This window comes from Abramis brama (genome assembly GCF_963993115.1).
Source record: "Abramis brama genome assembly, chromosome: 18".
NCBI classification, from domain to species: Eukaryota; Metazoa; Chordata; class Actinopteri; order Cypriniformes; family Leuciscidae; genus Abramis; species Abramis brama.
This window is the reverse complement of record NC_139980.1, coordinates 26782174-26807449: the sequence shown is the minus strand read 5'-3', so window position 1 is coordinate 26807449 and position 25276 is coordinate 26782174. Positions and strand designations below refer to the sequence as shown.

The window sequence follows — 25276 nt, the reverse complement described above, 5'->3', positions numbered from 1 at the left end:
TAGGCTAACAAATACTGGGGAAAAGCAGTGCAGTCTCTTTTCAGTAGCAAAAACATTATGCATAATTCAAGTCCCACCAGTTTACATTCATGTAAGACATAACCAACATCTGTTTACATTACCTTGCCAAGATGAGAATTTTCACCAAGGGTGAATACACTCCTACCAAACCAAGCACAGAAATACAAAGCCGTCTGTCAGTTCAAGTCATTACTACAGTAGAAAGACTGATATAATTACGTTATTTTTTTTTGTTTAGGTATCGATTTGGTACCAAAGTACATCCGTATTTGTTTTGCGAAACATCATCTTTCCTCAAGAGAGGAAGCCTTTCATCTCCTTTTAATGGTGTTGATTTCAGTAAGTTGGGTAAATGCCTTTAAGTCATGTCTTTATACTCATTTGTGAGAACCAAGGAACAGCTTCAGTTTCTGTTATCATTAGATGGTAGCCTGGTTAATTTTATTAATGTTTTATATAATGATGATATAAAATTCCTTACAAATAAACCAAATAAATTTCCACACACCTCAAATGAGCAAGATTTTGAGTAGCACCATTGCAGAAAAATAATCTTTGCTTCAAGCTTTAATCATGCCACCAGATTAGTTACTGTACTTCTGGATGTATTTCTTAGTTTGTAATTAGAAAACGAAACAAGACACCAAAATGTCACTTTTTAAAAGCAGAATTTATTAGATATGGTACCTCTGACATTTCTAGAGATGTGACAATGTCATTGTGTAAGTCTGCTGAGTAACATATGTTTGGCCGTAATATATGTAGGCCTTTGGACTTAGCACTGGAATATAATGTTTGTATTTAAAAAGGCAGCACTAAACACAACAGCACACGACATTACAGAACCAATTCACTTTCTGTCCATATTTACAACAAATCCTCAAATACATTTACAGCACACATTCACACCAGACACCAGCTTACTGTATAGGCCTACTGTATATATTTATAACATCCAAAAAAGAGACAAAACTTGAGACTATTAGTGCGAGGAACACAATGAACCAGTTCAGAATGCTTCATATTTAGGGCTTGAATTTTCCGAATGTATTGCATACTCGGCAACAGCACAAATTCTGCTTGCTCAGTTGGTGCTACCATTTGAAATTGGTGGTTAATTTTTCAAATCAGTCTTAAATCATAATGTTTTGCCTATTTCAATTTGCGCCATGCCTTTCTCCTACGTCGGTCACATAAAAATAACTCGCACTTAATTGCGTTATTTCATACCCTACGCATGGGTTGATTAAAGTGGCCAGTCACTATGGAAACTGGCATACAGTGATTCACCAATACTTGGCTGTTTTACTTAACAACAGATTATTACTGGAGAAAAAGGTTATGTTTCTGGCTGGTAGTCTCTGGGTATGAAGACTAATAGAGATTAACAATAACAGGTGATGTATTATAGTTAGAGTTATATTTTATAAAACAAATACACACTTTCTGTTTTATAATGCTTAATTTAAGTAATAAAAACACAGCACACTATAAAGAAATACTGTAGACACTGTAATGCACTTGACATAAAAAGTATTTTGTGTAATATGTATTCATAGTGCTCTGTGAGAAGCAACATTTTAAAAGGATAGCTCACCCAAAAATTTTTTTATTTTGATTTTATATGAACAAACATGAGGTTCAGAAATTTTGTGTGTACTGTTCCTTTAAGATTATTTTTGCTACTGTTTGTAGCTACTGCTAAAATGTTCATAATGTATATTGGTCAATTTAATACATACATTAAGAGAGTAAAGTACGATTAAGATCGGTTTTCCCTGACAGGAATATAATGTGTTCGGCACATAGACGTTTTGTACGTTTGCACAATTTTTAGAGATATTCACAGAATGTTCATTCTTTTCTGCTGTCCCTCAACAGTCAGGTCCCCTTAATGCAGTACCTGACAGGACAGGAAGTAGCAGGAGTTGGGCTGAAAATCTGCATGTGATCAACCCCTGGATCTCCCAGGCCACGTGGGGTCCGCCTCAAAGCTCCCATGCATGTTGGCCGGACAGCGCAGGAGAAAGGTGCACATTCAAGATTTGGGTTTGGAGGACAGCAATCAGAGCTGCTGAGGGGTGGCCTGCTCCCTGTAGCCTGTAAGTACAAGAACATCAGAGATCACAAGACTGCTGTTACTGGACGTATACACTACAATTCAAAGGTTTGGGGTCGGTATAAGAATTTTATGTTTTTAAAATGTCTTCTTAGGGCCGTGACACACCAAGCCGACGTAAAAGAGCTAGTGACCACAAAAGCTGACTATGTTCTATGAAAATATTTGTGCATTGGAATGCTCGGTCTGTCTCTCATAATGTCATATGATCCTTCTGAAATCATTCTAATATGCTGATTTGTGCTCAAGAAACATTTCTTATTATTATCAATGTTGAAAATAGTTGTGTTGCTTAATATTTTTGTGGAAACCGTGCTAAAATAATTTTCAGGATTCTTTGATAAATAGAAAGTTCAAAAGAACAGCATTTATTTCATATATAAATTCTTGGAAACAGTATAAATGTCTACTGTCACTTTTGATCTATTTAATGTGTCCTTGCCTAATAAATGTATTGATTTCTTTCCAAAACAAAAATAAAAAGAACCTACTGTGACCCCAAACTTTTGAACAGAATAAATGTAGATTGAGTAGCCTAATGATTAATTATCTGGTCTTGTAACTAAAAGGTTGTAGGTTCTAATTTTTGTAAAAGTCTGATCCATAAAGTCAAATACAGTATATCCATAAAGCCATTTTTTTTTTTGCTCAGCCTCGTGTCACTACAAACTCATAGGACATTCTTTGTACATAGGACAATTTTTCAGCGACTAATAACTGAAATTTTGGTTTGTTCCTCATTTTGTTTTTGTGTGTGCTATTATGTTAGCATAATAATTTACCAGTGTTGTTATTGTTAACTAAAACTAGTTAAAATGTGTTTTTTTAATAAAGCTGAAATAAAGTAAAAATAATAATATTCGATGAAAACTTGAACATAAAAACATGTACAACATTTTTTTTTTGTATATAAATAATACTAAAATAAACCTGTTATCAATAATTATTTTATTACACTGAATCCTTTTTGTGAAGTCAAATGAGGTAGATATTTATAAACTGAATGACCAAACAACAGTTTAATTTCTTACAGAAAGCCTACAGAAAGTTTGAAACCATCTTCAGCGTAATTAAAAATGTAAAAATAAATAAAAAAAACAGCTCCTCGCCAACAATGCTCAATGCTACCACCTGATACGAGTGGCACTTGACACATCACTTGGAGGCGTCTGGAAGGGTGACTCAGTTCACTTTTCTTACACATCTCCTCTAAAGTACCTCACTGGTTCAGCTCAAGCAGCAGTCTTATATCTGCATTTACATATCACAGGTTTTGGCTTTATCTTAAAGCATTTATAGTGAGATTTAGAATGGGGATAGACTAATGACTCATGGCCTTCTTAAAGCATTGCATTATAACAGGTTTAAACGCAGATGACTCAATGCATTAAAGCTTTCAAGATCCAAGCTTCAAATTACAAGTCATTTTTTTGTTGTTGCATGCAAGCCATATTTATGCAAGCTGCAAAACGTAAGGCAAATGTATTAGTTGAAGTGATAGTAGACACAAAAATGAACAACTGTAATTATTTGTTAATATTCATGGCATTCTAAACCTGTATGCCTTTCTTTCTTAAAGACTCTCCTGGCCACTTTTTTAGTGTAATGAAAATGAATGAGGATTGGGGCTGTAAAGCTGACAAATGACCAAAAAGCACCATAAAAGTATCATGAATTTGGTCCTCTTTTCCTTCAGAGCTCTTCAATTATTCAGTCGATCCATTCCACAAAACTAGTCTGAATGATTCGTTCACAAAACAGACTGATCCGATTCTCACTGACTAAATGATTCAGGAGGTTAACAGCCCACAAAGCTACTGTATGGAAATATGGTCTACTAGTCATATGGACTACTTTCATTAAATATTTTATTGTTATGGTGCTTTTGCAGCCCTATTTCTCATTCAATTTTATTATATAAGCCTCATTTCTCATTAAATCCTTTCAACACAATAATGTTGTTTCATGAAAAAGAAAATCATGCAGGTTTGATTCTTGAGGTGAACTATTACTTTAAACTCTTTCAAGGCTGCTGTGCCACAAAGGCAAGGCTGCTTAAAGATCTTGTCAAAGGGCTCAGCGTGCGACTGAAGGAGTTATAGCAGTCTCTGTATGAAGTCTCATGTCTGCAAAGCTTCTTTTCTAATGAGCGCTATGGTTCTACTGGCATTTAATGGACAAAAAGTGGATCAAACAGACTGAGATGAGACTGGCAGATGGCAGGTAGTGGGAGGCACATTATCCAAGATGGATCAGAATAAACAGAATGGGAGAAGCCGAGCTTGCAGCATGTGTAGTGATAATGGGCTGAAATTAGTGACCAAACTGTGAAGACAGCAGACCTGTATCAAATATATTATTATGTTTTGCTGTTTAGGATATTGCCATGTTTTTTTTATTGCATTTAGAATGGTTTACATTAGTGTACTATTTCATAATGCTCACATACACACTACAAAGTTTTGTCATTCGCATTTAAATGATTCAATGACTTGTTCATAAAAAGGGATGTTGGACTTCATGTGGCGTTGCGTAGACCGATCAACGAGATTTGCTGCTCGCAGTCGGGGGCGGAATTAAAAACAGGGCCATCAAAGTCAGACACTTTCTGCTTCCCGTAGCGATGCTCGCATGGTTGTTTACGTACTTTATCACAGATTAAGTGGATTAGATTTGTGAAATACATGGACATTTCAGATGTTTTCATGAGGCAACAGAAACACTGTTTATGTACTGCATAATACAGCATCATCTGTATAAGAATACATTTCATAAGCCTTTCAAGTCAGAAAATTTCAAGTCAGACGCCGATCGTTCTGCGCAGCGCCGCATTAAGTGAATAAATTTCATTAAGTTGAATAAACTAAATTTCAGTTTTTGTAACACAGAAAATAATGGTTTGTGAAGCTGTTTCACACATGGCAACTGTTCTCTCTGGCTCAAAAGCAGTGCTAATAACGTTTTAATGTTCGCTGTGATTGTACTTGTCAAACGTTTAATAGACATAGCCGAATCATTGTAATTTAGGAGTAACATTGCATAGGTGTCTGAATCGAGATTGTGATCTTTTAACGATTAATCGTGCAGCTCTAGTGTTTATAATAAAAGCTCACCTGCTTGAGCATTTGTTGCTTACTCAAATATTTTATGTTAAATCCCTTACTCTCCTGGACGATCTTGAGGTTACAAAGGACGCAACAAAGAAACATTGCCTTTACAACAAAACACTTAATTTTTGCAGAGTAGATGCAGTATGTATGTGGCCAATGCGTGCAGGTTATGTTTTATAATATTCAAGGTGTTCTATCTGAGACAGGTCTGAGTATGAGTTGTGACAGGACAAAAGTCAAATATTAGGTCCACCTACCTTCAGAGACTTTCAGTCCAAAAGGTTGTGAAGTAGTAAAATAAATAAATAATAGATTAGATATTTGAAATAAATCCATAAAAAGATAAATGCAGAACAAAAGCAAGTCAAAAGGGAATCCTGAATCACATTCAACAACGGCACAATAAAATCGAATCTGTGTTTAAATATTCAATAAGAGTAAAATTGTTCCACAGGACAAACATGTGACGTGAGAAGTTCTGCGAGTTGCTTCGTCCGCCTACACAGAACAATTACTGCAGCGCTTTCAATCCACTCCTACCAACAGACCGCTCTAATAGTCATTGTTCAAAGAATTCTGGCACCTTCTACTGCCCTGGAAGGCGGAGATGGTATGGAGCGAGAAACGTGAGGTTGAACTTGAACATGAACGGGGTTGACTGTGGTCCAATGCAGGGTGACTGCTGAAATCCTGTCATCTTTTCTTACACTTACTATGCATGATAAAGGGATAGTTCACCCAAAAATGAAAAATCTGTCAGCATTTACTCACCCTCATGTTGTTCCAAACCTGTATTACTTTCTTTCTTCTGCAGAACAGAAAAGAAGATATTTTGAAGGATGTTTTAACTGTTTTTGTCCATTTAATGAAAGCCCAAAACAACACTTGATGGCATTGACTTTAATTGTATGGACAGAAAAGACAAAATATCTTTTTAAAATATCATCTTTTGTGTTCGACAGAAGAAATAAAGTCATACGGGTTTTGGAACGGCATGAGGGTGAGTAAATGATGACAGAATCGTATTTTTTGGGTGAACTAACACTTTAACTGCATGTTCTAGTTTTGCTGGAAATCATTAAAAAAAGATCTGTGAGATCATGACCATAGTGTGATTTAAATGAATATATAATTTAATATAATAAAAAATATTTTTAAACTTTATTTATTCACTATTTAATGGAACACAAAAGTAGAATTATTTTAAGTATCCATTTTTTGGGGATTTATTTATTAGTTTCTATTTTAACAACAACAGTTCATATAGAGACCTTTGCTATCAAAATCCAGCAAAGACCAAAAATAAATTAACCAAACAACCACCTTAAATGTATCAAAGTGGTCAATACTTTTGTTTTCCACAGGAAAAGTCATTTTTGGCACAAAAGTAAAGTGAATAAATAATATCAAAATTGTAATTTTGGGACGATCTCTTCTTTTAAAAACAACCCAAAGTATTTAAGGGTTAAGTTCACTCAGAAGTGAAAATCTGCCATTAATTACTCACCATGTCGTTTTAAACCCGTAAGACATTCGTTCATCTTCGGAACACAAATGAAGATCTTTTTGATGAAATCTGAGATTTCTGTGCCTCCATTGACAGTCCACGTAACTACCAAAGTTTCAGTTGCGTAGCTGCCAATGGACGGACAGACAGCTCTCAGATTTCATCAAAAAGATCTTCATTTGTGTTCCGAAGATGAACGAATGTCTTACAGGTTTGGAATGACATGAGGGCGAGTAATTAATGATATCATTTTTGGGTGAACTATCCCTTTAAATAAATGAAGAATAAAATAACCCTGCTTTGGTATTACTGAAGCATACTCACTCGCGAGAATGACCATGTCCATTCCCCAAAATATGCTCATGATCCAGCCCACCATGACAATGGCAGTGACGATCTGAATGAAGGCAGCTGCGATGTTCAGCCAGAACACACAGCACATGTGCCTGTCGGGCAGGTCTGTCCTCGCTCCGCACAGAACTGTGAAGGCTGAGATGAATGTACCTGTCACAAAAATACAGTGAGATGCTGTCAACATGAGACGAAATGATCCTCTTCTGTGGTTAAAATGGTTAACGCGTGCAGTATGACCTCAGTCTTAATCTCAGCCTAAAACCACACACTGTAATGATATCATTCATCAGGTTGTGAATTATAGGCATAATTATGGCATAAAATATTAACAACAGAGCTTGAATATAAATTAACATGGTGATTTTAAGAGCAGTCAGTGTCAGACATGCCTGTAGGTTTTGTACATTGGTGGTCTGGGTTGAAATGAATGATTGTTCTATGCTTAAAAGTTTATCGTACTTACATTTTGGTCTGTATTATTATTATTCACACAATAGCACACAAATCATATGGACTACTTATACGATTCTTTCTGGTCCTTAACTGTTGTTATATGAAAAAAGATCTTTGTCAAGAATCTTTAAAAATTCTGGAACAACATGAATTTTTAATTTTTAACATAATTGGCATTCACAACCTTATTTACTTAATCTGAAGTATTTACAAGTAAAACAGGAAATATAACAAGAAAAAAAATGTAAAGCGGTACTTAATTTCATTTTTTTTTTATTGATTGAATGGTTAAAATTTGACTTCACATAGCCGGATGGAGCCAGACAATAACAATGAAACATTCATAATAACTCCATGTAATAGGTAACATATAATAAGGTGATTTTAAGAGCAGTCAGTGTCAGACATCCCTGTAGGTTTCGTACATTGGTGGTCTGGGTTGAAATGAATGTTTCTGGTCCTTAAAGGGGGGGTGAAATGCTTTTTCATGCATACTGAGTTTTTTACACTGTTAAAGAGTTGGATTCCCATGCTAAACATGGACAAAGTTTCAAAAATTAAATTGTACGTTTGAAGGAGTATTTCTGTGCCAAAAATGCTCCTTCCGGTTTGTCACAAGTTTCGGAAAGTTTTTTTTCGAGTATGGGCCTGTGTGACGTCAGATGGGGCGGAATTTCCTTATATGGGTCCTAAGGGCACTTCTCCCGGAAGGTCGCGGGCGCGCGCGCAACCGTAGACCAGAGCAAGAGAGAGCGAAAGCAGTACGCCCATCAAAGCGCTGTGCTCGGCTTTAGGGAAGTCAATGTCACCAAAGAAGTGGGTTTTTGGTTGCCAGGCAGGGGCGGTTCTAGAGGCGGGGCCACAGGGGCCCTGGCCCCTGCTGAAATCTGATTGGCCCCTGATTGGCCCCCGTAGGGGTGGGGAAAAAATCGATTCTTAGATGCATCGCGATGCCGACGTGGACGATTCTGAATCGATTCACAAATGTCAAAAAATCGATTTTCTAAAAAAATATATATTTTTTTCCTAATAACGTAATATTGACGGAACGCAAAAGGCGGAACTCTAAAGCGGACGTGCAGTGCGCGGACAGTCCGTGGCGCGCACATTACCTGCACATAACGCATGATGGCTGAGCGCCAAATCCGAACGGCACCCTCTTCATTAAAAGCTAACGTATGGAAAATTGGAAATTTCATTGTTACCCATTTAGTATTTTTTGTATGAGAGCTGCTTTCTGTATTGTTTAGTTTTCACATCAATATGCTGTAAACCGATCTGTTATACGTACGTTATACACTGCCCTGCAATATGTGCAATGTCAGTCACAAAAAGTTACATTTTGACTGTGCTCTCTGCAGATGTTCATTCACTTTTTTTGTATAAGCTGTTTTTGATTGTGGTATACAGCAAACATTTCAAGTCATAACTCTTTATTATTTAGTTGTGAATAAGAGCAGCTGTGTAACTTTATGTTACTAATTATTCAGAATATGCATAAGTTCACAAGCATTATATGAGAGCTGCTGGTACATAATTCTATATTTTTGAACGAAAACTGTTTGTGAATTTTCTACAGAATGTTTTTTTGTCTGAAGGATTATATTGCTCATTGCACATAACAGGAGGATGTTGGTTAGAAGTCTATTATTAAATGCTAGAGATTCAGAATATGGTGAAGTTTGTATTAATTTACTACAAGTATGCTGCTAGTACAGGCACACATTTATTTTCCTGTTGGTTCATTGCAATGTTGGGACATATGCTGGCAAATGTAACTTTACAGTTGACTTGCCAAATCACTTCCATTTGTTTTATTAATAAAATTAATATAAGAAGTATTGGAAGTAAGTTCGTTATGGGTCATCATAAATACTTTGCTTTAAAAGTACCAAGTAGTAAAAAAAACAAAAAACGTTAAATCGATAATCGTTACCCTCTGAATCGTAATCGAATCGAATCGTGAGGTGCCTAGAGATTCCCACCCATCAATCGTCGACGAGAAGAGCAACCGGAGAATTCTTCACAACGATCACAGATGCAATTCCACCCCCAAACAATTAACAATAATTTACTGTTTATAAGCGACGACATGATTATGAAACTTAAAAGCTAGGTGGAATTCAGAAAGAAGTGCATTGTGTCCTTTATGCACAGTATAAATAAATGAAAAAAATCATTAAGAACTTTACTGGCTCATAATTTTTTATTAGAGCGTTTGAAAAAGGAATGACTGCCGAAATGTATTTGCACCGTACTGAATAAATAATTTTGTGTGCTTGAATGTACCCTGTTTTTGGCCCCTGAATGTAACATGTGGCCCCTTAATGGCCCCTGTTACAGAAAAATCCTAGAACCGCCACTGTTGCCAGGGCAAGACAACCCTGCACAGATTCCCAAAGAACCCGGCGTTAAGGGACCAGTGGATGGAGTTTGTTTTTCCAGAGCATCAACGGAGTTGTGCAAGACTGTTTGTTCCCTGCATTTCGACGATGATTGTTTTAAACAAAGCCCAGTTCGACGCCGGATTTGCAGATCGTCTAATGCTTAAGGATGGAGCAGTCGCAACGATAAAGGTTCACGGTCGGTCGTGCGTTGGAAGCGCAGGCGGTGAGTAAAACTGCTTGTCTGCTTCAAATGTCTGAGTGTTGTTAGCTATCGGCGCGTAAGCACAGCTTTAGCTCCGCCCACACGGCACGCCTCCAGCCGCTCGTTTTTTTCCGGAAAGACTCGGTACAGCCTATCTTTCTTTTATAAGTATAATAAAACTAAAGACTTTTTGGAGATTTGAAGGATGCAATACTACTCTATAGGTACTCAAGATTAACATGAGATTGACTGAAAATGAGTGTTTCATCCCCCTTTTAACTGTTGTTATATGAAAAAAGATCTTTGTCAAGGATCTTTAAAAATTCTGGAACAACATGAAATTTTCATTTTTAACATAATTGGCATTCACAACCTTATTTACTTCCATAATCTGAAGTATTTACAAGTAAAACAGGAAATATAACAAGAAAAAAATGTAAAGTACATTTTTTATAAGTACATTGCTTTAAATTCCTATTTGAAATGGATTGTAAATCTTCAAATGTTACTATTCTGGTAGGGTCTTTATCCACTGATCTGCAAGAGGAGTCTTTTGGAAACTTTGCATTACAGCTGGCGGTTGAAATTGGTACTGCAGTACAAATTCAAAATATTCGAGAGTTGTTTCCCCCGTTCCCTCCTCCTCAGACTCGACACACAACAGGCACAAACGCAATTGACAATGGAAGGCAACGAGCCTTACGCTGTAAGTTGATGAGTTGATTAATCCGTGTTTTAACATGCCGCTCTGGACATAGACGGCGAGGCTTTTTTCGTGGAGAATCTGCGATCTCTGACCCAGTTTGTTTGCTGGCTTCTATGGCTGCAATGCGCTGTGTTTTCCGCCAATTGGCAACACGGGGTGTCGAAATACTATTGGGTAAATTGGCAGTGGGCGGGATCACACTGACCAAAAGTAGTTATTTCCAACACAGAACATACATTTCAAAGTAGAATAACTGGCTGCAGCAGTGTTTTTCGGAGAAACAAGTATGTAAATGTAGCATGTTTCCTAAATATCTGCAAATGGTATTTTTACGGTTTTACATACAGCACCTTTAACCAGTAACTCACCAAGACAGCTCTTGTCATATAGATTTCTTCTATCCAGGGCAATTAGGTTATGAGGAGCTTTCCATATTTGTAAGGCCGATAAGCATAATTTACACAGATAGAGATTGAGCGAGCAGGCTGCACTGTGCTGCCATGCGCAGTTCAGAATCTCATTAGTATCACAATAATAGATTCTAATGGGGAGGACAGTGGTTGAACATTAGCATAGCTCATAAACTGATGAGTCTCCTGATAGTGAGAAATGTACTCTATTCACTGCGGTTACAGCCTGTCCTTTGGTCAACAGTATGGTCTGGCACTGAAATGTTTGGCTATTATAGAGAGTAACTGGGACAGAACCTCTTAAGTTTATCTTTTGGAAGGGGCTTTCCAAGTTGAGGATGAAAAAAAGAAAAAAGAAAACCTTTCACAATGTTCTTATTCCCACGGCCGTTATACAAACAATACACTTACTGTCCCAAAAAGCAAATAGCTTACAAGAGACACCAGAGAAACAAAGAATGAATTTAGGAAATGGAAAATAACAATCTCTCTTTCTCTCTCCATCCCTTTGACTCAAGGAGGAGATATGCACCAACATTTTCATTCATCTATTTACATTCATACATCTAATACAGTAATGTTGTAAGATATTACAATAAAAAACCTGTTTTCAATTTGATTATTTAAAATGTAATTTTTTATTTCTTGTAGCTAAACCAAAGGACACCATGCCTATACCAAAAGTGCTTACATAGCAGAGACATTTAAAACTGACCAAAAAAAAAAAAATGACAGCGGCACCCGAAAACCTTCAGAAGGAGTCTGCAAACGCTCTCCTAGCAACATTGTCTCTCTCTCAGAAGAAGAAAAGGAACTCAACGGGATAATTAACCTCCCACACTGGCAGTGGGGCACATGTGAGGAAGGCTAGGAAAATTATAGTGATTGTGAGCCTAATGTGTGGGGATTAGGACCCCTACTGTGTCTTATCTTCATGAATCCCTTCTTCATAGAGAAAACGAGTGTGAATGTGTGCATGTCTGAATTACATGTGTGGCATATGCAAGCAGACATTTGCCTGTTTGACAGGCAGAATCATTGTTGACAGCCTGATGCAAGATCACACAGATGATTTGCAATGCAAGTGTGTGTGTCTGATAATATGGTGGAGTCTTCATGTCATTCGCTTTAATTAGGAGAAAAAAATCATGGTTTTCACAAAAATATTAGGCAGCACAACTCTTTTCAACATTGATAATAATAAGAAGTGTTTCTTGAGCAGTAAATCAGCTAATTAGAATGATCTCTGAAGGATCATGTGACACTGAAGACTGGAGTAATGATGCTTTGCCATCACTTGTCTTCTCTCACCCATCACTGACCCTAGAGTCTCTTCCGAGTGGAAGCTTGCGGATGCAGCATTCAATAAGGATTTTTCAGGAAGTCATTCAGAAGACTCCTCATTCATCCAGCTAGACACTTGTTGACTAGCACACATTGCTTGAGTTTCACAGAGCGTGATTTGGACAGATAAAAAGGGATGACCTTCAGTTTATCAAAAGACACATTTCAACATGATCTCCCCCTCTTCAAATCTAAACAGAGCACAATAGGTTCTGGAGGTAAACCTGCTATTCAAAATAGAGACCCATAGAGAAATTGATTTTTAATAATAAGGAATAAACATTTCATGAAAGACCTATGAGCACCATGCATGTTAAACTATGGTATATGGTAGGGTGATTTCAAATTAGTTTTATAAAAAATTTTTTTTTTTAAATTCATGTTTAACTGTAGAACAGCTGCTCAATCATGACATTACATCATATGGCCAACCTGGAAGGCTAATTTTTTGATGATTTAAATTTCTATTTGTTTTACAGTAGTAGTTTTATTCAAATAAGGTGTGTGGTTAACATTACTGTCACTTAGTTACTTTAAGACTAAATTCAGAAAATTCTCCTTTGAGACATTATCGTTCAAAAAGTAAGTCAGTAAGTCAGTAAGATCGAGTCAGTAAGATATTTTTTAAAAGAAATTAGGACTTTTATTCAGCAAGGACACATTAAATTGATTAAAAGTGACAGTAAAGATGTATTAAGTTGCAAAATATTTTTATTTCAGTTAAATGCTGTTCATTTGAACTTTCTATTTATCGAAGAATCTTTTCAGAAGAATGTTCCACAAAAGCAGCACAAGTGTTTCAACATTAATAATAATAAGAAATGTTTCTTGAGCACCAAATCAGCATATTAGAATGATTTCTGAAGGATCATGTGACACTGAAGACTGGAGTAATGATGCTGAAAATTCAGCTTTGCCATCACAGGAATAAATTACAGTTTAGAATATATTCAAATAGAAAACAGTAATTTTAAATTAATAAATGTAATTAATTAATGTAATAAAAATGAATACATTTAATTGAAAATATTTCAAAATATTGCTGTATTTTGATAAAATAAATGCAGCCACTAGTGTATGATTTGTGTGTGTATATATATATATATATATATATATATATATATATATATTAATGAAATAAAATATAACATGTACTGAATATATTTATCAATTTTTGAGGGTATCCATGAGTCACGTCAATGTGAGTTTTGTAGGCAGTGTAGTGGAGGCTAGCTAGGTAGCATAAGCTAATGTAATATTTTTTTCAGATGCATATGGAAAAAATTAAACACATCATTCACTAGCCCTCAGTGTACATACTGACCTTCTAAAATACAACATTGCACACTGTTTGGTCCACAGGTGGCAACTAGCTTGATGTATAACAGAGGCATTTCGAATGCAAAGGATTAGCCTCAAGGTAGGCCTAGAAAACATGCACACCGTACCGGAAATTGAAAATTCCACAACAGCTCTGCGGCCTCTATTTATAACAGCTCAAGGATGAGTGCCAAGACAGCTTGCGAGGAGACACAAAAAAGTCAGTCTGACTGCCTGCAGTCATCACAGTTTTCAGTCATTCTGTGAGGTGCTGATTACTCATCAGTCATTTACTCTCTGTTCAATCCTTTCCAAAAAAAAAAGAGAGAGAGTCATTTAGGTTAACACTGTCTGAGGCTCACAGCACTCATTTAATACAGAATTTTAAGGGGCAATTTCATTTGGAATGACTGGGCCTTGAGAAGATTTAGAAATGATTAACAAGTGTGCTTGAACATTTTGCTATATGAAAAAACCCTTAAGTAATTTTCATCATCCTAAATGTTAAACTTCGTGACGAACGTGCTTTATTGCTGAATATTACAATATGTTTTTTCAGTCCACAGAGTTTGGAGCTCTGTTTATTGGTAATATAGACTCATTCATTAAACACACTGCAAGTCTTATGTAATCTGAAGCAAGTGCATCAGTGTAATTTGTTATCGGGTGTCTCTGCTGATTGCCACAGTGCAGCTGTATTAAAAATGAGACCAGAGCAATAACAGTCTCTGGATGATGTTATCCCATTCATCTCATTTTGTGAGTGAAGAGACCGTCTGTATAAAATTAGGAAGTTACAGTGCTCAGAGGGCCTCTATCTGCTGCCAAAAACGTTGCGCTGAAAGCAATTTTTCTGCTCTCAGAGCAAACTGTTGTCACAAAAACACCAAATGACCCCTAATTCCAGTAATCATGTATAATATTGTAACTGAACTTGTATCAGCTCCAGTTTAATAAAAGAAATCTTTAGTCTGAAATCCTCTGTGGATTCTTTCAATGCACTTTTGCGAGCCACTGGTTTCCTGTTTGTTTTTCTTCCTTTCTTTTGGGTTGGGTCTCAGCCTTATAAGTCACGTCCACCACACACCTACTGTCCGTTCACTGACTCTCTGATGCATATTTTACACAAACCTGGGAAGCTTTTTTGTTGTTGTCTTGGCCTAATAAGATGAAATGTTGACCAGACCTTTTGTTGGTTAGTCCAAGATCTAGGTTTAGACTAGATCAAATCTAACATTGTCCAAAAATTTACACTTCCCTAGAGCAATGTATGCAAACAGTGATATATTATATAAGTTTATCTGCATATGCTGAGATAAACTAAACTAAACTAAGAGCCAGGCTGCTCAAATGTACACTATCGTTCGAAAGATTGGGGTTGAACTTTTTTTTAAATGTTTTTGGAAGATGTCTCATGCTCACCTAGGCTGCATTTATTAATTTAAAAAGAAAATTAAAAGAAATATTATTTGAAATACAATTTGAATTTTTTTATTGAATCTTGAATCATTTTAAACATTTAATTTTAAAATGTAATTTATTCTTGTGAAAGCTGAATTTTCAGCATCATTGATCCAGTCTTCAGTATCACATGCTGATTTGATGCTCAAGAAACATTTCTTGTTATTATCAATGTTGAAAACAGTGCAGCTTAATATTTTTGTGCAAACAATGATTTTTTTTCAGGATTCTTTCTTTAAAGCATTTATTTATTTTGTTTGTAAAATTGTTCGTTTATTTTTTTGAAAATCAGGAATTTAAGCATTGGTATAGTAATAAACGTGTTAGTTGTGGTTAAATAACTTGAGTAAATTATTTCCACAGTTATATGTGACCCTGGATCACAAAACCAGTCACATGTCGCACGGGTAAATTTGTGGCAATAGCCAACAATATTGTATGGGTTAAAATTATAGATTTTTCTTTTATGCCAAAAATCATTAGGATATTAAGTAAAGATCATGTTCCATGAAGATATTTTGTAAATATCCTACCGTAAATATATAAAACATTTATTTTTGTGAGTGAATGCAGCACAATCGCGAACATAAATGAATAACTTTAAAGGCAATTTTCTCAATGTTTCGATTTTTTTTGCACTCTCAGATTCCAGATTTTCAAATAGTTGTATCTCGGCCAAATATTGTCCTATCATAACAAACCATACATCAATGGAAAGCTTATTGACTCAGCTTTCAGATGTTGTATAAACCTCAATTTCAGAAAATGGACCCATGTGACTGGTTTTGTGGTCCAGGGTCACATATGTACGTCCGTTAAAAAAATATATAATGCTAAGTATAATGCTAAGCTGGATGTATTAAGTCTGGGTATATTTTCATAATTCCCACCTGCATACTGTTCTTAACGTACTTCTACAACAGTTGAGAAGAAAGTTCTTCAATGAATATCGTATATAAGTCATTATGGACACTTAAATTCGCATTGCAACTTGCAAAGCTTTGATTATGGTAAAATAATGAAACGAGTAACATAAAAACACCAAATTACAGTACCACTATATTGTTGACCTCTGCAGCCAGTCTATTTTTAGCCTGAATCCACAAGAGAGTTGAGTTAAGGTCACACAAGCGTCCTCTACCTGACAGTCCCTGTACAGGGTCTTCAGCATGTCTATACTTCTGTTTGCTTTGAAAAAAGGCTGACAAGAAGCTTTTAACATTTTATTAAAGATCTAAAAGAAGTAATGTAATCTAAAATGATAACTAGGCTTAATTTTCTCCCCCGTTTAAGTGCACTTTGAAGGACCCACTTAGAATGAATTCATGTGCCGGCTTATCTACCGCTTTCAATCTTAGTGAAGACAGGCAGGGAAGCTTCTGCTGTCATGGAAACTAGAAGAGCAGGGCTAGAGCGATGAGTTCAATTCAAAGAATGTTGGGATCGCATTGGCATGAGCAACACAAATCTCCCAAATTGCCCTGCTGAAAAAAATGGTTTAAACCAGCATTAGCTGATCTGCACCTAAACCATCAGGCCGACCAGCTAAACCAGTATAAAACCAAGAAACAAGCTTAAGATTTATGCTGTTTTGTTTTCACTGTAAATTACTTCGGTCATTTTAAAATCTCTAGTCCCTGTGATTTACTGTTAATTCCTATTTGGTTTAAAACATCTTGTGGAAATGGGAAAATAAATAAATTATTGAAGACTAAAAATGTATTGTTTAATGTTATGTATCTGTATTATTTTTCTTTATTCATTTTCATAATAATTTCATAATGTATTTTGTCAAGCCAGAGTTTCATGTGCATGTGTTGAGTGCATGAGGAGACTATAGATAGCATGGAACCATGTGAAGATCATATGTCAGAGACCAGAGGGAAGCTATATTTTTGCTTTGAGGGGTGTGTACAATGTGACATGTAGCCTTATTCTTATACAGTGAGGAAAATAAGTATTTGAACACCCTGCTATTTTGCAAGTTCTCCCACTTAGAAATCATGGAGGGGTCTGAAATTGTCATCGTAGGTGCATGTCCACTGTCAGAGACATAATCTAAAAAAAAAAATCCAGAAATCACAATGTATGATTTTTTAACTATTTATTTGTATGATACAGCTGCAAATAAGTATTTGAACACCTGAGAAAATCAATGTTAATATTTGGTACAGTAGCCTTTGTTTGCAATTACAGAGGTCAAACGTTTCCTGTAGTTTTTCACCAGGTTTGCACACACTGCAGGAGGGATTTTGGCCCACTCCTCCACACAGATCTTCTCTAGATCAGTCAGGTTTCTGGGCTGTCGCTGAGAAACACGGAGTTTGAGCTCCCTCCAAAGATTCTCTATTGGGTTTAGGTCTGGAGACTGGCTAGGTCACGCCAGAACCTTGATATGCTTCTTACAAAGCCACTCCTTGGTTATCCTGGCTGTGTGCTTCGGGTCATTGTCATGTTGGAAGACCCAGCCTCGACCCATCTTCAATGCTCTAACTGAGGGAAGGAGGTTGTTCCCCAAAATCTCGCAATACATGGCCCCGGTCATCCAGTGCAGTCGCCCTGTCCCATGTGCAGAAAAACACCCCCATGCTTCACAGTAGGGATGGTGTTCTTGGAATGGTACTCATCATTCTTCTTCCTCCAAACACGTTTAGTGAAATTATGACCAAAAAGTTCTATTTTGGTCTCATCTGACCACATGACTTTCTCCCATGACTCCTCTGGATCATCCAAATGGTCATTGGCAAACTTAAGACGGGCCTTGACATGTGCTGGTTTAAGCAGGGGAACCTTCCGTGCCATGCATGATTTCAAACCATGACGTCTTAATGTATTACCAACAGTAACCTTGGAAACGGTGGTCCCAGCTCTTTTCAGGTCATTGACCAGCTCCTCCCGTGTAGTTCTGGGCTGATTTCTCACCTTTCTTAGGATCATTGAGACCCCAAGAGGTGAGATCTTGCATGGAGCCCCAGTCCGAGGGAGATTGACAGTCATGTTTAGCTTCTTCCATTTTCTAATGATTGCTGGACCTTTTTTCACCAAGCTGCTTGGCAATTTCCCCGTAGCCCTTTCCAGCCTTGTGGAGGTGTACAATTTTGTCTCTAGTGTCTTTGGACAGCTCTTTGGTCTTGGCCATGTTAGTAGTTGGATTCTTACTGATTGTATGGGGTGGACAGGTGTCTTTATGCAGCTAACGACCTCAAACAGGTGCATCTAATTTAGGATAATAAATGGAGTGGAGGTGGACATTTTAAAGGCAGACTAACAGGTCTTTGAGGGTCAGAATTCTAGCTGATAGACAGGTGTTCAAATACTTATTTGCAGCTGTATCATACAAATAAATAGATAAAAAATCATATATTGTGATTTCTGGATTTTTTTTTTTAGATTATGTCTCTCACAGTGGACATGCACCTACGATGACAATTTCAGACCCCTCCATGATTTCCAAGTGGGAGAACTTGTAAAATAGCAGGGTGTTCAAATACTTATTTTCCTCACTGTATGCCTGTTTCTCTCTGTCTGACACATGATACATAATAAATTGAGATCTCTTGGCAAAGGTAACTGGTGTAGCTTCCGTGATTCAACCGTAACGGGGGAAACCATGATTTTTAAATCTACAATTATTCAGCACAATTACTCCTAGCATTGATTTTTAAGCTAAATGCTCGAAATTAAAATTTTCCCACGTGAAATGACTTCCCATTTAGATTTAGATCAGTTTTCCACTTTTAGGCCTTGTGAACTTTCTTCAGATGAAATTCCATCCATATCTGATTACATCTAAAGCAAATATTGTTTGAAAAGGATACATTCTTGGTCTACACAAAGCCTGAATGTGAAACAAGATATTTGTTTTTCTAGTTCCCTGAACAAATGATGCAAATGAGCACGCAAGCCTAAAATTAAACAGTTGTAAATCCAACTATCAAAATCATTCTGATGCCACCATTTATCAGAATGGCTGACCACATAAGGAAAAAAAAAATATTAAAGATGCCAGCCAGGAGGTTTGAGTCCAGTATCACAATTTAATTTACTGAATTCTGAGAAAAAATGTTCATCCATCCATCCATCCATCCATCCAGGCCAGCATTCATAGTTTATCCTGACGAACTTTGCAGTTTTAGTTAAAGGTAAACTACAGTTTGTAACTTTTATTTGTTCAAAATTAACTAAATTTAAATAATAAGTCAATACAACATCAATCCTTCTTCCAAAATGTGTTTCTGTCTTACCCTGATTCACTATGGTAAGCCTATTATATGTGTTTATATTTGAGACTTGTCAGGATGGTTTTCGTGGGAAATTGCGTACTTGCCCGTGTGAGTCTCGTCATATCATAAGAGAAAAGTTTAACTTAAATTTAAATTGCAATTCTGCATGCATTTTGTTTTTGCTACCTCACTTCAAATTCAGGAACTGAATTGAAAATTAAAAGGCATTTTCAATGCTCTAGTCAAAGCTTAGCGTAGTCACAGCTTCTGAAGCTTATTTAACTCTTTCCATGCCACTGAAGAGATTTTCCATCATTTATGACACAACGCTTCCCCGCCATTGATGAGTTTTTTGGCAATTCATGTTTTTTACTGGGGTGCGCTGATCTTCTGAAACAGTACCGCATCACGAGATCCAGAAACAATCAAAGAAGATCTGTGAAAAAAACAAAAGGAGCGGATAGAGGTTGCTTATACGCAAGTAAGCTAACGTGATCATTCAGCAGCATATCAAAACTGCCTTGTGTTACACAGAAAAATGTTGAACCCACAAAGAGGTACATGACTGTGAGGCTTTGGGGGTGTCCATCTATATTTTGATCATTGTTCCGAATACGATCCGGGTAAAGCTTTTTGTTTGAAATGTTTTTGTTGTTGTTGGTTTTTTTTTTAAATGAAACTTGCCCAGATTCAAGTGTTCATAAAAAAGAATGAATGAAGCTAGAATAAAATGAAAGTTTTGTGAGTGATCAAAAATCACTGGCTGGCAACTTTTTTTTAGTAAACGCTGGCAGGGAAGGAGTTAAAAATTAGCTTTCTGTACTATTAGTCAAACAACCATTTCCATTTCTTGCAACATCCCTGCATAAGCAAGCACCTTTGTCATTTCATTTTAAAAGAAATCTTCTAATAAGAATCTCAATTGGTGCACATCCAAATTAGCATGATTTGATTAGATCTGGCACCCAACACATGCCTTGCAAAGTATCTGCAATTAAAGGTGAGGAGAGCAAGTTGTCAAGCATGACTCACTAACTAGAGTGGTAATGGTCTCTGACAACCTGAGCGCAGACTGTGAGCTCAAGAGAGCCACATTTGGCTCTTGGCATTTTCCCTTGTATCATCGTCATCCAAACATGGGCTCTCTTGTCATAATATTCTGCTCTAGTTTATGAATGAGCAGCTGTGTGGCAAAAAAAGAGCTTGGTAAACCGTGCCCGCGTGCAGAGATGATATGAGACAGGCACATTACTGCCTGTAGAATGCATCTTTGTTCTGTAAGTATTTATATACAGTAGTTTATGCATTGATTCATGCTGCGGACCCGTGACACTCTGCGTCCTCCAAAAGCACTCCGTGTCCTCCAGACTCCAGAGGGACTGGCCGAAACTTGAGGAGGAAACGCTATGCTGAAGTGGACTGCAAGATTATATGACTTTAGGCATGGGTCCGCTGGGGGTATCCTGATGGATGAAACTAATATTGACATAAACACCAGAGGGCCACAAGTGGCTGAGTGATGTGGTCACAGGGTTGATTACTGTATGATCAATCTATCTGCAACTGTCAGAGATGGATTCCAAGCTCTGCAAATGTCCCAGATGCTAAGATGTCATGGAGGAACGGCATATTCCTGGTATCGTGGTATCAGTACGCACACCAGCAGACAAAAAAGGAGTAAATATCCATGGCTGTGGGGTTAAAGGGAGATATCTTATGTACTACATGATCCATAAAAGACGAGGGAGCCAAAATGAATCAGCTCACCTACCAAGACGAACGATAGACTTAGTAAATTTAGTAGACTTGGTAAAATGTCAGCACAATGCTTTTGTATTGAAAGATTTGGTAACACTTTACAATAAAGTCTCATTTGTTAACATCGGTTAATGCATTGATTAAAGTCACCATGAAATAAAAAAATTAACAATTCTTATTTATTTATAGAATATTGCAGAATTTATTCTAAAGAGAAGCTGATCACTGCAGAGCGAGTGAGTAGACCTCAGTGTTGCCAGATTGGAAATGTCCAAGTATCGTACCAGAAGCTAAAACATTTTCGTATTTAAAAGAAAAATTACTGTACACGAGTCAAACATACAGAATACAGTTATTTACTGTATCTAGACCAGGGGTAGGCAAGTTCGTTCCAAGAGAGCCGCTGTCCTGCAGAATTTAGTTCCAACCCTAATCAAACACACTTGAACAAGCTAATCAGTGTCTTCAGGATTACTAACGCTATAGGCAGGTGAGGTTTTTTCAGTGTTGGAGCCAAACTCTGCAGGACAGCGGCTCTCTAGGACCGAACTTGCCTACCCCCGATCTAGACCAACAACTTTTTGACATGACCTGCATTTTACTTTATTGCTAAACTACTGACTTCAGCTTGGAAACAACTGACCTAAGCACCGCGGCAACTTAACTTGTGCTTGTGAGAGAGAGTAATTCTCAACAATGATTGGCAGAGAAGACGTAACGTGAGATGACATGGAAGACATGCGTAACACCACATTCACATTCTCCTCACAATCATAATGGTAGACATATCCACAGCTAGATCAATGAGTATAGAAGCCCTATGATTACAACGACCATCATTTAAAGTGTCACAATATTCTGAAATTATCGTACATTATGAGATTTTTTTCATTATTGATCGTACATCGCACAGAGGTCAAAATTATCATAGAAATATGATAATTATCGTACGTCTGGCAACACTGGTGGAGCTTGACGACCTGCTCACCCTCGCTAGATGCAATGGGTGGAGCTAGATGGTCCAACCACATCCTACTCCACCCATAACCCTATTGCTAAACATAGCTCCACCCACAGAGGTCTCGGACATCATGCCCACGGACCGTTGGCTGAACATCTGATGCATAAGGCACACAAAATGGAGAAAAAAACCCACAAGAAGTTTCGAAGTCGTCATCCGATTGGTTGAATTCTATAGGATTTCCGGAAGACGTGTGTGTTGCGTTCTTCAACAACTGTGTGTCTGGAAACAAAGCCATCATGACAACTTCTTTTCTCAGAATTGTGAGATATAAACTCACAATTGCGAGTCATAAAGTCCAATTCTGAGGGGAAAAAAAGATTTTATTACTCGCAATTGCGAATTTATATCACACAATCCTGAGAAAAAAGTAAGAATTGCGAAATGTAAACTCACAAGTATGAGAAAAAAAGGCAGAATTGTGAGATAAAAAGTCACAATTACCTTCTTTATGTTTTATTCTGTGGCAGAAACAAGCTTCCAAACTTTGCTGCGAAATAACCAAGTGTGATAATTTCCTTTTCCCCGAGGTCATGCTTCCGAGCCTTATTAGACACAAAGGAGATCAATATTCTTCTGCCATGTGTGCTTTTATGCTTTGTAAAGTATCCTACAAAACAGCTGATGCGTTTAATGTGTCTAATGCAGTGCTACTAGAATCCTTAAAGAGAAATAAGACAATCCAATTACTCTTTGAAGACGGCATTACAGCACAATCTATATATGCAATTAAGAAAACGGGATAAAAGGAGATGGTCGCAAGAAGATCACACACATGACCAAATACCAAAGATTATCAATTACTTAGACCAGAAGAACACGACTGAGATTCAAGGTGGAAATGACAGTAAAGAGATGAATGGATCAACTAGGAAGGAGAAAAGGTCAAGTTATCAATCAGAGTAATGGAGTGGATGCAATTATTTATGATCGTACTGATTATGTCTTCTGGTACGCTTGCAGATTCACATGATGGATCTATTACCACAGAATAAAAATTGTACATGAGCTGAAATAAAAACAGCTCCCGTTGAATTTTGACCTAAATGTCAGTAAGAAACTTGATCTGATCCATGTCCAGATTCTCCAAGTGCACTTTGGTGCTTTAAAAGCTCAATGAGAAAGCTCAAGGTTGTCCATGATTAAGAAAAAGAAAATATAATTAAATAATCTATCTTAAAGGAGCATTGCGTAGGTTCAGAAATTTCTAACAGTTACTGACACCAGTGGCCGTTAGAGGAACTGCAGCCAGTCTCATGCTCGTTCTCGGTGCGCACACGCTCATACGAGCACGACCACATCAACCAGGGTTGCCGCAGCAACCACTGACGATGATTGAGGTAAGAAAACACCATTTGAAAACAATACCGATTGCCGCTGCTTTCTAATAATGGCTGCCGTGCCGTACAGATGTAAGCCCAAGTAGACGAGAACGCGCATGACATCACATTTTGTGAATTTTCGCGCCGATTCGGGCCCGACTCCTCCACACACAATTGAGCCTACAGGCTGATAGAGGCAACCGTGGTGGACAGTCAAGGTGTCATTCTTTTTATTACATCATGGTTGGCTCAAACATGTACAAATGAAAACTCTATCTTAAAGATTTTTTTAAGTAAAAACCTACACATAGCTCCTTTAAAAACATGTGCTATGTGCTATTTTAACTTATATTTATAAGCATTTTTGAATTCTTTTTATAGCATTTTCAAGATAAACTCAAACTCTAAAATGGCCATCAAGTAACAACAAATTTTACTAATCATTATTTTATCGTATTTAGCAAATTTTTTGAATTACAAACCTTAATTTCATAGCATTTTCTTTGGGTTTTACCATTTGACAACTTGACCTAATCATTTCCTGTTTATGGTTTTCTTGTCACGACAATAAAAAAGGCTTTCTGCATGTTACTTATACCACTTTTACACAAACAAAACTGATTCACTATTTATTGTCCTAAGAAATAACACAAGGTGAGCCAACCTACTCAAGGGTTATCTTCAGAATTTCAGCCTTTTGATGAGACTTTTCTTCTCTTCATTATACCACCCACTTCTGACTTCATGCCCCACAAAAACATAAAAATAGCTTTTAATTCAGAAATTGAAAACATGTTCATTGTAGGTGTATCCATTGTCTCTGTGAAGTGCATTTTTAATGTTTTAGAAATAATAGATCAGTACAAAAAATAATAATGAATGTGTCATCATTCACCCATGTACAACAATACTGTAGCCTATACTTTCACCAAAACCATAATAAAAACACATTAGGAAATGCATACAGATGAATTAGAATTAGAAAGAAATACAATAAGCGTTGCTAAAAGTATTTAGACATTCCCGTTGCAAATGCTTTTAAGTATAAACAATGCAATATACCTTATGTAGTATATATTGGTATATAGGCTACTTATAGAGTATGTGTGTAAGATGAAAAGCAAATTTAAATTAGGCTACTTCAAGTGCACATTGAAATAACTTGTTGATGGAATGCAGTTTATTTCGGGTGTAAATACAGAATACAAACGGTGTTATTTCTCGCAGGTGGTTGTGGTGAAATGAGCGAATTGTCCACTCGTACTCACCCAGTCCTGGCACAAATGTGTTGAGAAACAAGCAGATGACAGCTACTGGGAAAGGCATATATGGGATGGCAGCGCGTAAAGCTCCTTTCTTCTCCCTGACTTGAACAACAACTCCGCTGGTAGAGGAAGAAACTCCTTTTTCGTTCATTTCTGTGTCTTTCTGGTCCATTTCCCAATTTTTTTAATTAATTACAAACCTTGAAATCCTTGTTTTGGTGCGTGCTGGACACTAACAGGCGCAGCTCCAGCGCGAGCGTAAGCTTGATGTTGTTGAAGTGAGTGCGCGCAGT

General features: G+C 37.0%; 1 protein-coding gene across 3 annotated transcripts; it reads right to left on the bottom strand.

Moving 5' to 3' along the window:
- Positions 1-671: 671 nt before the first annotated feature.
- On the bottom strand, positions 672-25276 carry stum (stum, mechanosensory transduction mediator homolog). Of its 3 annotated transcripts, XM_084090698.1 has the most exons (4): positions 24987-25266; positions 7082-7261; positions 5508-5516; positions 678-2121 (listed from the first exon to the last, which is right to left on the bottom strand). In XM_084090698.1, exons 1-4 carry the CDS (start codon positions 25153-25155, stop codon positions 2087-2089), a joined length of 393 nt encoding a protein of 130 aa, XP_083946824.1. In that variant the 5' UTR covers positions 25156-25266; the 3' UTR covers positions 678-2086. The 3 variants fall into 3 exon arrangements, with proteins under 3 accessions (XP_083946823.1, XP_083946824.1, XP_083946825.1); XM_084090697.1 differs by lacking the exon at positions 5508-5516 and having other exon boundaries at positions 672-2121; positions 7078-7261; positions 24987-25276; XM_084090699.1 differs by lacking the exon at positions 5508-5516 and having other exon boundaries at positions 24987-25276.